General features: G+C 31.2%; 1 protein-coding gene across 1 annotated transcript; it reads right to left on the bottom strand.

Moving 5' to 3' along the window:
* Positions 1-7410: 7410 nt before the first annotated feature.
* On the bottom strand, positions 7411-12607 carry LOC105157129 (HIPL1 protein-like). Its single transcript, XM_088878310.1, has 4 exons — positions 12555-12607; positions 12418-12454; positions 9160-9317; positions 7411-8628 (listed from the first exon to the last, which is right to left on the bottom strand). Exons 3-4 carry the CDS (start codon positions 9211-9213, stop codon positions 8149-8151), a joined length of 534 nt encoding a protein of 177 aa, XP_088734436.1. The 5' UTR covers positions 9214-9317; positions 12418-12454; positions 12555-12607; the 3' UTR covers positions 7411-8148.
* Between the last annotated feature and the right edge of the window lie 1093 nt (positions 12608-13700).

Genomic DNA, 13700 nt, shown 5'->3' with positions numbered 1-13700 from the left:
TTTTCCTTATTTTTCTCAATGCTCGAAAAACAGTCGAAATACGTATATTGCTCTGTATTTTATGCAAAATACCGTATTTTTACTTATTTTACTAGCAATAAACGCATGCATGATGTACGAATAAATACAAAAATTATAATAAAAATATTAATATATTAATCAATATATTTAAATACGTATTCTGATCAATTTTAATACATAGCATTAAGTAAGACAAAATAAAATATTAAAAAATAAGATCAAATATATGTACGTATATCATCCAAATAAATATACGATTCGAGATATCATAAATCTAATATTTACAAAAATACAAATATAAACATCATTAATAAAATTATACACATTTTTCCCTTTTCTGCATTGAAAGAATTATGATAATACAAATTTGACTTGCTCGCTTACTTGTATTCACGACCTTCATACCCCACTTTTGGTGACGTTCATCTTAATGTTATAATTGTACGTAACATAATTAAAAAATCGTACAAAAATAAAATGCTTTCATCCAAATCTCTTCGTATTTTTATTCAACAAATATGTATATGTAATAAAATAGATTTATTAGTGTAAATAATATTTTTTTACAATATTTTATAAAATTATTAAAAATATTTATTTTGTAAGATCCCACCCTGCTATTCAAGCAATAATTTTTTCACTATTTGCAACTAAAATTAGTATTTTCAATAATTTCAAATTTTGGGATGAGAACTATTAAAATATATTTAATTTTTTATTTTTAACCTATACAGATTAAATAATTGAGAAAATTATCTAAAAATGTAAAAGAAATTACAGATTTAGGGTGATTTTCAATTAAATAAAAGAAATTATTTTTTTCAAATATTCTTTTAACATTTTTTAAAATAATTCATTACGTAGAAATAAAGAGATGAGTAGATTATGTAAATATTAAAAATTAAAAATTAAAAATTAAATAAATATCTATTTTAAGTTTTTTAATACGACTCAGACCCACAGTTTTTTTTTTTATTATTATTATGAAATTTTGATCTTATCATTCGAATAAAGGTATTTATAGCACAAATGCTGCGGTTTGAAATTTTAATTTTTACTTAGATTCATAATAGTTTAGCTCATTAACGGGATGTCTAATGCACTTTCTATGTTGGATTTATCTAAATTATATAAAAAATTAATTTATCTTCGATTGCAAGATATAGAAGTTAATATTTTTTATGAAATAAAGAAAATGGAATTTTAAATATAATAATTTTGCAATTTAATGCAAAAAGATAAATCAAATAAAGCCACCATACAAAAATTTACTTTGGGCATTTTCTTGTTCCTATGTGTGTTGGCCACATGCTTAAATTATGTACTCATGTGCTTTCCATGCCCAAACATTTCCCCATTGTGTACTTCATTTACCAACTCAAAAATATTGTTTATGTAAAAGCATATGAAAAGAAAAGGGTAAATTATATTGACAATCCTGATATTAGATTTAATTACATAAATAAAGGTATGTATGTAATTTGTTTCGGACGGTATTTGTGTAAATTTATTCACTGGATAGGGAATATATTTATAATTCTAACTGCAATTTTAAGTGTACTTTGTAATTTTGCAAAGGGCAGGAGGTATTGGTGTAATTAGATATGAGCTTAAGGGGTGCAAATGTAAGTTATCCAAGAACGTGTGCATGTTTGTTAGGCTTTATGTGAAACTATTGTAATTTTGTTTCATCATTCTTTGTTACAATGATATATTGATCGAATCAATGTGTTGCTCAATTTATCTAAATACTGAAAAATAATATAATTACCACTTAAAAAATAAAAAGGGTTAATTCTACTTTATATTGATATTTGATCTCTTGAACACGTACAATATTAACTGAATTTTCAGCAATATAAAATATACAAGAGAGAAAAATCGTGTTTTCAGATAAAGAGAAAAGAAACATATAAAAAAGGGTTAGTACTATAAAACTCAAATTAGCAAGAAAAACAGGACAAGGAAAAAAAGACGATAGTTTGCCTGTCGATTGTGTGTTATATTCTAACATGCACGATTATCAGGGATGTGGGCGATTCTCCACCGTCCATTTGTACTCATCAAATCAGGTTAATTAAGGAAAAACAGCGAACCCCCATACTGTAAAAAAAGACAACTTTATAAATTTTCTTTCATGCTGCATTTGGGATTTGAAGGAAGGATTCGAAAAAAGAAATTCAAATGACTCAATATCAAAGGGATTTGAATTTCATTAAAATGTCACAAGATATAGTTCAAAATACGAGTTCAAGGATATAAAATTCTTAATTACGCGTAATTAGCCAAACAAGGTTAAAGAGTTTGTTATTATGGATTTAAAATTCTTAATTTCAAATCATTCAATCCAAACGCAACTTTAATTAATTAGCAAGCTTATGTGGACCAATTGGGCTTTCTTACTGATACCCTTGAATTGGTCATAATGGACCTTCAGTCCAATTTATTCAAGTGGGCTTTCTGTAGGCCCAATACCTCTCTTTTTATAGGGTTCTTGACGTGGGTCTTCATAATCTCTGATCAGGACTTTCTCCCATCGTCTGACCCGACCCGTTCAAAATATGGGCTTCTTGGGCCGAAAGGAATACCTAGGAAACACCATCACTGTGTATTCTTAAAAGTTGGGCTTTGTTTGGATATTATTTTTAAGGAATAATTATATTTACATCCCCGATCTATGATCTATTTATATAAATTATCCCTATTTTTTATATAATTATAGATACTATCCCTAACAGCAAAAAAATAAGGATAGTTTGCGTAATGATGTTAAAATTTTTAGGGATGTAATTTTAAAAAAAGTAAAAGGTGGTTTGTGTAAGTAATTTTGATGGGTGTATTTATAATTATCTAAAAGATAGAGGTGATTTGTGTAAACAAGCTATAGGCCAAGGGAGTCTTCATAATTGAACTTGATATGCAAGTCAAATAAATTTTTTTTACCAAACTACCCCTATATATCTTCACACGCTAAAGGTGAAAATATACTTCCTCCCATTAGCGTTTGAAGATGTATAGGAGTAGTTTGGTCAGAGAAATATTTGAAAACTTACAATAAGTCAATCGAGGGTAAATATAGATTTTCGTTCAATTTTTTAAATAATATTACAAGTTCAGTGAATATTTGTTAGATAGAATAAACATCAGGAGTATTAGATATAATATCCCAAACCACAAAAGGTCTATATATAATTACACCAAATATTAGGGAAAGACTATATAATTATCCCTATAAAATACTGAGAAATTTCAGAATTCTTGCAAGATGGAGTGATTTAAAATTCTTCCCTTAAATCCCTCAATCAAATTCTAATTCTTCTATTGGTAAATTAAAATGGACTCTCACGAAAATTGTCATGATTACAAATGTTCTGTCCATGTTCAAAAAATTGCATATAAATAAATAGTTCTCTGATGAACACCTTTTCGTGACAGCCCATTATAAAGAAATTTACTTTGATAATTTCAAAAAATTATTTATAATTTTATAAATAACAAGATAATATTTATAATTATATATATATAGATAAAAGGCCTTTAACTTAGCCGACTTCCATAATAGCATGGATCACACACACACACACACTTTCTTACAAATTTCTTGGAGGTTACATGCACCATACCGCAATATAATCAAATCAAATCAAATCAATCATAAAACTCAGTTTGACGTTTTACCCGAAAAAAATATTTTCTTTAATTTTTATTTTTTATTTTTAATTTATAACTATGTTCTTTACTTTATTCTGAAAAATTCAAGTTGTCAGAATAATTAGTCTACGCTTCTCCTGCAAGATGAAATTTCTGGATGTGTCAGTACTGTCATAAAATATTATCAATTATTATTGATTAGTAGTTAAAATTCAATATTGTCACATTGAATGTTGTCATGTGTATCAATCTTAATTATTACAGATAGAAGTCCAACGTAAAACGATCAAGATATATTAAAAAAGATTCATGAGTAATTCAAGCCATGCAAAAAATTCGAAAAAAAATTATATTATTGTTACTTACATTATACGAGTATTTTCCTTCAACACACTAAAAAAGAAAAAAAGAAAGTAGCGACAAAGAAATCAAGTGGTAATTTTAATATTATCATTAATTATATATATAGTGACTTTTTTTTTTATTTTGTCACAACAGTAACTTTTAATTTAATAATAACTATTATTTTATAAAATAAAAAATGTTATTAGCAAGAATTAGGTGAAAAAATTGTGTATAAAGTCGTTACTACAAATAATTAGTAATACATATATAGTAATGACTTAGTAACAAATTATCACACTAATTACCTAAAATGACCACGTTGTTCACAATTCTTACCCCTGATTATAATCTAATGACAAAATTAAAATTATTATCACATAATACATATATATATATATATATGTATGTATTGACAATTTTAAACTTATTATTTGATATTTTGCTACTAATATTATATTTTGTTACATAATATTTGATCCATTGAGATTATTAAATTAAAGAAAATTTAGATATTTATATTGAAAAAAACTCACAATTATTTAAATTGAAGAGTCAATATTGGGATTAATTAATACATTGCCACCATTTTCCATTATAGTTTGACCTTTTGAAATGTTGTTCTTCTACACTTACTCTTTCCTGGAAATTGGCAGTGGAATTGATTTTATTTTTCTACATCCGTACAACCTTTTAGCCCATGTTAAGGTTGATACTGCATTAACAAATTTGAGATCATAAGTTCGAGAGTTATAAAGTGTATGGGTACGTATTTGTCTCATGATTTTTATATGAATTTATTGTAATATAATTCATAGTTAAATATTAATGTATGGAAAAAGTATTATTTTAGTCCGCTAAATATGTCTAATTTTAACTTTAGTCCGATAACTATGTCCATTTTTGTTTAGATCCAGTAACTTACGAAATTGCTTACTTTTAGTCATCTGACATATTTTCGGAATAAGACTCGCTCTATTCGAAAGGTTCTTCTCATACATCCATCTGCTCAACTATCTTAACATGCTGATGAGTCCTATACACACACACACACACACACACACACACACACACACACATATATATATATATATATATATATTATAACATTACATTTAATTGAAAAAATTATAACAAATATAATCAATTTACAAATAAAGGGTTGAAGTTGTTACCTGATCAAAATAACTCCAATATAAAAAAAAATTCAAGACAGATTGACGAACAAGAGTACAAAAATATTAGTGGGATAGTAAGAGATTAAAAATATTCGAGATAGATTGAGGAAATAGAGAGAAAATAAGAAGAATGGAAGAAGATAGTGAGATTAAATGAAAAGAGAGGAACACATTTATATAAAAAAATTTAGAATGGGTATAGAAACACATATCTAGGAGTTAAAAAATAGCCGTTAATTTAGATTTTGGGACGGCACTTGAGACGGCCTTAGGAACGGTCATTCCGATCGTTTAAATATAGATGTTGTATTTTATTTGGAACAGTTTCAGTAACACTAAAGAAATAATACAAAAAAACCATTTCCAATGTGTACCGAATTTTGAAACAGTTTTAGAAACACATGACTTTTTAAATAAAACTCATAATTAGGAACGATTTTTCGCATTATTGATTAAGGGTATACCAAAATCGTTCTAAATTGTACCTCATCTTGAAATACATTTTCAAACTGCTATTTTTGAGACATTCATTGTATAGGAATGGTTGACTTAGGATTTTTCCTAATTCTAATATAGTGTTCCAAATAGAGTTCCAACCATTTAGCGTTATTACTTTGAAACGACAGTTGGAACATAATTACTGATTGTTTGTTTGGAACTTATTTTGGAACGGTTTGAACCTTCCAAATTTATAAACCAAATAAAAAAAAAGGCCGAACATGATGTCATGTTTCAAATATCCGTTCCTGATTGTTCCGAAGACCATTCCAAGATGGAATGGGCTTTGGAACGGTTGCCCACATCTTGCCAAATCCCAATTTTTTTTTGTAGTGGTAATTTGTTCATTTTCAATATCGTAAGGGGTAATTTAAATTTTACCCTAATATTTGTATTGGATGATATAATAAATCAAATTCTCTAACAACTTGCCCAATTTGTTAGTTTTCATTAGGTTTTCATTTATTGTGTGGTAAACTAACCAAAATTCCCTTGCGGACTATGGATTATAATTTTGTAGGATAATTACACTCCCTTCTCATGAAGTTTGGTGTAATTACATGTAAATCCTTTGCGGATTGTGAAATTACATTTAGCACCCCTGAAGTTTTTTTCCATTTAACAAATAAGTTATTCCGTTAGTCAAAATTCACTGAATTTCCTGATATTAACAAAAAAATTGAATGAGAACTGATATTTACCACCGATTGACTGATTTTAGGTCAAATAATTTTTTTGAACTAAACTAGCCTTATAATGGTGAAGATATACCTTTTCACATGCATTAACACAGGAAGACATGAGGGTAATTTGATCATAAAAAATTTATTTGACCTGCAATAAATCAGTAATAAGTCAACTGGGATTTAATATAGATTTTTGGTGAATTTTAATTAACAAATGGATTTATTTGTTAGACAGAAACAAACTTCAGAGGTGCTAAATGTAATTTCTCAGACAATAGGGGGTCCACATGTAATTACACCGAAAATTTTAGGAGAGTGAGTGTAATTATCCCTAATCGTATTTATTTTCAATTTTTTTGAATTTTTTATGGACTAAGTGAAATTTTTTTCATAATTTTTTAACTCTTTTCATCCACCTCATCCAGTTTTTCACAAATTCTTATTTTTTTAGGAAAAAAATATAATAAGGATAAAATTGACAATTGTAAATCCCCATCCAAAGTCAACATAATATTTTCAAACATTAGAAGTATTCATAGTTTTTTAAATAGTGAGAAAATATTCATAATTATATCAAACTTTAGAAGAGTTGGTTATAATTCACGTACAATCAATAAAATATCCGTGCCGAAAAAGACTGAAAATGATGTTTATTTGTTTTGTATTAGCAACTACTTGCTTTCTTTACACAAGAAAGAGCGTAGAAACCTACACCAATTATTACCTAAACATGTGACAACTACCCCTTCAATTCCTTCTAGGAACCAACATATATACTATGTTGCCTAGTTTTAAACTACTAGTTGGACTCTATGTCAATGATGTTTTTTCAAACAAATGTGGCTGCAGGTAAAGTTCCCTTGTACACACAAACAAAAATAAAATAAAATAATAATTTAAAAAAAAAATAAGAGTAGCATTAGTTCGAAGGAATTGAAAAGAAAATTAAGGGATCCTTCCCATTGTGTTCCGAGTCTTGATTCATACATTGTGGTATAAACAGGCGTCAACTATATCTTTACGTTTGGAAAGTGCCAAAAGATATGCTAATACTGAAAATTATTACATGTATGTGTAGGAAAGAGGGTTTCAGTGCTGATGCCGCAGGAGAGATGGCACCTGCTCTACAGGAAACACACACACTGCAATAAGCAAGGGCCATCTCTCTGCGACACTAGCTACTGCAACGTCGTTTACATGATCAGCTTCTCATTGTATAAGGTTGTAATGATTGCATAAATCGTGATCGTGGTGCTCTGCAACAGCTGATATCCAACACAAGAGAGGTTGGAGTTTTGTCCAAATTGTGAGTAAGGTTGTAGTGATTGCATGTTCCAGTCTTTTACGTGTAGTTGCATATGATCCTCTCTCTCTCTCTCTCTCATTCTTGGATTTTACATCATAGCTTTGTGGTTTGCATAAATAGATGATGATCTTCATGTACATGTTTTCATTTCATTAATCCTCTGCGTGTGTGTGTGAGAGAGTATGTGAATGTGATCAAGTGTGTGCCATTAACCGTATACTCTGCTATAACACTTTGATACTGGCAAGGCTGTGCACCATTATCGGGATCTAGTGTTGATGGATCACAGTTCACATCAGAATTACACGCACACCTGCCTGCACAGTTCGGCCACTTCGCCCTGTCACAGTTAAATGAAACGAAGAACCGACCGTTTTCTGTGAATTTTGGATGAAATGCAATCCCCAAAAGTCCTAACTCAGTATCAAAATGAACTTCATCAGTTAGGTCTAGAAAAGGGTCGGCCTCATCGAGCTCCAAGTTGCCAACCAAATTTCCCTTGCTGGTTCGAGAAAAAGGCACGATTTGAGCCGTCCGGGTGACCAGCCATGTTGAGATAAGATCCGTTGGGTATTTTCTCTAGGCACATACCACTCAAAGGGCTCGGAGTTCCAGTACTGTTTAGTGTAACAGGCGCACCAGTGAAGCATGCTGCTCCGTCATTGGATGTACCGTCAACAGCGTTACAGAAATCTGTTTGTGATTGCCATAGATCCGTCAGTTTTGTGGAGTTGGAGTTTCTTGGCGCTCCAGCTCTGCCTTGCAATGAAGCGGCAAAGGGTGAGTTCAAAATAGAGACATTTTGGCAAGTGCTCCATACTTGAGAACAGTAGTCGTTTGTAGCTTCATTAGACTGCGTTGAGTGTGCTGAAACCGTAGAGTTACACAGCACGGGGACTGCTCCAGAATCGACTCTGAAAAGCTCGGCTGAAAATTGATCACACCTCTGTAAATAGTGAGATACAAACTACTTAATGCAAAATTCTGTCATTTCAGTGCAAGATAAGCAACAAACAGAATTCAAAACATTCTTCAGACTTGTAAGCTACACATAAACGACTAATGTCGAAAAATAAGACATTAATACTATAGGAATGATTGCAAACAAGTATAAGATTTATGGAAATATCAAGAACAGAAAAAGAATCAAGTGGGCCTGGCATTGGTTTGGACATTCTTAAAAGGGATGTACCTTAATCTAAAAATAATATCTGGACAATTTCATACTCCAAAGATCCTAATACTAGAAGAAAATCATATGCCAGCAGAACAATCAAGTCGACAATGCTCAGATAGAAGCTGCAACAAGCAAAACTGCAGAAGACCTAAAAAAAACTGATCCAAGTGGATTCAGGAAATCAAGGATTTTAACATAATGCTATATCAAACATCATAGTACAACCCCTTGAGACAACAACAAATCAAGAATCAGCAGTGGAACCACATTAATTTTTGCGAAGCTCAAATGTTTTCTTACCGCGCAAAGGATAGATTTAAGGAGAGAAGCACAGCCGGGATCTGAAATGTTCATTGATTCAAACTGCTTCTTTATACTCAAATCGTCGGTGTCGTTGCAGCATGAGGTGCCATTATAGGGACAGAACTGCAGATGAGAGCTTGGAATAAAGGGTGCTCCTGCAACACACAAAAAGTGGGAAAAAACACAAAAATTCAACTCACTATTGTGTTCCAACAACTGAAAGATTAAAAGAAAAACACAGAACTTCAATCAAACAGTTGGAATGTCACACTTAACTCGAATCAGTACACAGAGGGAGACCAGAACAAGAATCAAGAAATTGCAGCAGAATCAAGAACAGAATACCAACAAAACAACTGCCTCCCATGATTTCAAACACAGAGTTCCAGCCCAAAAAACACCTCCTTTTTCAAGAACTACATGAAAGATACTCAAGAGAGGGACAAGCACAACCCCACAAAGAATTGACTACAAAGACAGAAACAAAGATTGTCTGCAACAAAGCCAAGAAAAGGGGTTTCTAGGATTCAAACATCCAAGGCCATCTGACCAACAATTATTGGTCATAACAATAGAAGAAAAGAACAAAAGCCCCCATGTTTATCCGACCAAAATATGTTCTTAAAGTTGCTGTCCTTTTCTCTTACTCACAAGAGTGTTTGACATTTTCCCTTCTTAACAAAGATGGGATTCCATCAACTTGCAGCAAACAGTCCACAAAGTTGACTTCAAAAACATCAATTAATAGAGTGCAAAATACAAAATATTAGGAATACAATTCTAATTCAAGAACTCAATATTAAAATTAACATGACAAGTATTCACTTTTGCAATAACAATTCAAATTCAACAACAGAGGACACAAGTCAAATAACAATTTTGACGATTTGAATTGTGACTTTGATGCTGATGAGATTTCACTTTTCACTAATTAAGAATCTTGAAATTGAAGTACCTTCATCACTTCATGGGCCAACTTAAAAACAAAACGACCAAAAAATTATAAAACAAACTATAAATGAAAAAGGAAGAAAACAATTTATACTTTTGTAACATATAACATAATAACCAATGATAATTTACTCTATAAGTATAAAATAACTCATTAGAAAAAAGATATTAAAATTTTATAATATGATATTGAAAGATGCCGATAAAATAATATTTACAATATATATTAAATAGGTTATATTTTTTTCAATTGTTTGGATGAAGTCATAGTTCCCTTCATCACAATAAATTAGAGTTTGTGCTGATTTTAGAGTCATTGACGTTTTAAAATCATCAATTATAGAATCTTCGGTACTAAAAGTGGACTATGAGACAACTATAGATATAAGCATAGCTAACACATTCCGTGCCAATCTTGATATGATAAGGAATTTGGGAGTATGCAACTTCCACTAATCAATAATATCAAAACTCAACGAAACTTTCTCCATTTATTAATTTAGATAGGCATCCAACTCCAATTCATCCATGCCTCTAATCTCATATATCATTTGTTGGTATTTCTTTCTGTGAGCTCTAATTTCTTTCACTTAAGTCATCTTGATCCTGCCCTGATTCACTAGAATAAGTGGTAGAGAGCGTTATATGAGAATGCATTTTCTTGTATTCTTCAAAAGTATCATATAGGGTAATTCTGGTCAAACTTGTCTTTCTTCCTTTTCTGCTTCAAGAAATATACATATTCTTGAAAATATATTGGAGTTAAAAGAACTTATAACAATGATCAATCATGACAGCAATACATAGCATTATATTCATATTCTCAATATTACCTTAATACTTATCAAATTTCTACTTCGTTTGCCATGCCATATTTACCACATAAGCATCGTTACTTCTAAGTCACTCTTCCTACAAGTCATAAACATTACTTATTCCATCGAAAAATGTGTTAGATTCAACATACAAAGATCCAAAGACTCAACTCGTTAGCTCATAAAAATATTGCAATACTTTCAAAACTTCCGACCAAAACCCGATCATATTTTTAGGCAAATCAATTTTGCCATAAAGTCCCTCAAGCATGTAATCACCATGAAAATTAGCTTCAGGTATTTTAATACTTTTTAAACATACCTTGAAATACCACAATTGTCTTTAAAATGTATAGACCGAATTCCACATTATTAGGACATATAAATTTTACCTCCTCGAAGAAGAGGGCATAACATGTGATATTCCAAAATATCCTTTATATATTTCTCTAACACATAGACTAACACTCACTCTCCTCACTCTCTCTCCTTCTCTCTCTCACACACACACAACATTCTTTCTCTATCTAGAATTTAATTTTTTTTATTATTTAATTTTTCAAACATTCAAAAAAGAGAAAATATTCAATTATTTAATTTCATAGTTAAATAAAAATAAAATTAATATTGATATTATATTTATTAAAAAATATAAATCCAAGACATTAATTATATTAGAAATTATCATTGCATTAACAAAGAATATTTTCTTTTATCATCATAGTTTGCCCTTTCTCTAGCCCTCCGCGCGGCCCCTTCCCCTTCGCACTCCAACACTCAAATTTAGATCTTAAAAGAGCATAGGTCGTAAAGTCGGAATAAATATAATGTAAAGTCTAGGCGTGAGTAGTTTACCTTGACTTTCATAAATGCCAGGATATATACCGAGGATCATTCGTACGAATGATATCTGTCCTCAAAGATGCAGGCATGTGTCTTTCATCAACATCTCGTGCTGACTTATATACTTATTTACCCCCAATTGACTTATTACTGACTTATTGCAGGTCAAATATGACCAAATGATCCTCACACTTCTTCACGCGTTAATACATGTGAGAAAATATATCTTCATCATTATAAGGGTAGTTTAGCCCAAAAAATATATTTGACCTGTAATAAATCATACGTCAATTTTCACTCAGTTGTATCAACAAATTCAGTTAATTATCACTAATAAAGAGACTTATTTGTTAGATAAAGGCAAACCTCAGGTTTTAGAGATGTAATTGTATAAAACCTTTGTAGTATATGAACCCTTTAACTTGAAGGTAAGGACTTGGGACATCTTGTAAATGATTTACCTCCATAAGAATCTAAAAGAACACAAAAGAAGGAAAAAAATGAGAAACTATTTTAACAAATAGGAGCAGAATACAGTGACTTCTACCAACATGATAAACCAACTTGTCTCTCGTAAAGAAAACTTGCCCATAGTTGGTCAAATTAAAGTAACAATTCCATTTTTGAGATAAAAGATATATATTACCTTTCCATCCTGGTAAATATATGCAACAGCTTGATACCTGAAGAAAAAATCACAAAGATATATGATCCAAATGTCTTCGGTCCTAATAAAGCAAAAGAGTGTACACAACAAAGTAGCAAAACAATTTGATGTCATACCACACCACAAGCGAGCGCCAGTAGTCTCCAGATCAAACAAATGTTGGCAATTTTTTATATCATTAATGTTCTGCAATGGCCAGGATGACAATTCAGTTAATAAATGAAGGAAAAGATCCTAGAAGCACTACCAACATGCATCACAAACATTTCTCCATCTAATGCTTCTATACTTGTCATCAAGACATAAAGCACTGGCGAAGAACTACTCTGAAAAGCATCAATTTCAGAATTTGGAAAGAAACAAAGCTTCTGAACTTCATACTCACCTGATAGGATAAAAATTGCTGCAACTATTTGGTGTGCCGGGAAAGAGAGTTCCTTATGACCGGAAGTCCCTTATTTTCCAGCAGCGCCTGCAATAGTTATATATAAATTCAAGTTTGTGCTCATTACAGATTTTGGCAGACTATGACTCAAACTACACTAGAGTACAAGAAGCAAGCAACAAATCCCATGATTTACAACAAAACTTACTTGTATTGCTTGTACAGCAAGAAGCAGTCCTCTATCTAAGTCGTATAATTCAGGCATTGGAGCAAGCTGCAGTGAGTCCCTGGAAGACGGAGAACCTGAAGTTGTTTTATGACAGTAGTCGAGCAATAGGGGATAAACCATAAATGTTTTATTTCACTTGTACAGACATTTTAAGGCACCCAACTAGTACAAAAAGGACATACCAGCAGCAGATCCCCCCGATAGGAGTGGATCTGATGAGATAAAATGCCATGTTGCCAAGGACATGTTCCATTTTAGACTTGGTAGGTGACCGAGTCCATGGCTGAGACAAATCATCAATCCGGCTCACCAGGTTGGGAGTTATATGAAGTGGCTTTGGAGCTGCAATCAACTGCCGGGGATGCATTAGACAAAAGTGGAGGTGTGTTGAGCCTTGGAACCCCTGCAACTTGGATAAATCTATTAGAAAGAGAAATGGCTGATAATTATGTAGGATGCAGAAAATATCACAATGTAGAATTTCTCCATATGAACCACAGGCTGGGATAAACAACTAAATTGCTAAACTATCTGATCATTCACTTCACAAAAATGTAACGTACACAAATAGTAGGCAAAAGAAATACATCTTCCCTATCTTCCTTTACTGGGGTGCTATATGAGAATAGGACTAAGTGCGTGATTTAA

This window comes from Sesamum indicum, linkage group LG3 (genome assembly GCF_026168435.1).
Source record: "Sesamum indicum cultivar Baizhima isolate 11 linkage group LG3, ASM2616843v1, whole genome shotgun sequence".
NCBI classification, from domain to species: domain Eukaryota; kingdom Viridiplantae; phylum Streptophyta; class Magnoliopsida; order Lamiales; family Pedaliaceae; genus Sesamum; species Sesamum indicum.
The sequence above is the reverse complement of the archived record's forward strand: the minus strand, read 5'-3'. Positions and strand labels throughout refer to the sequence as shown.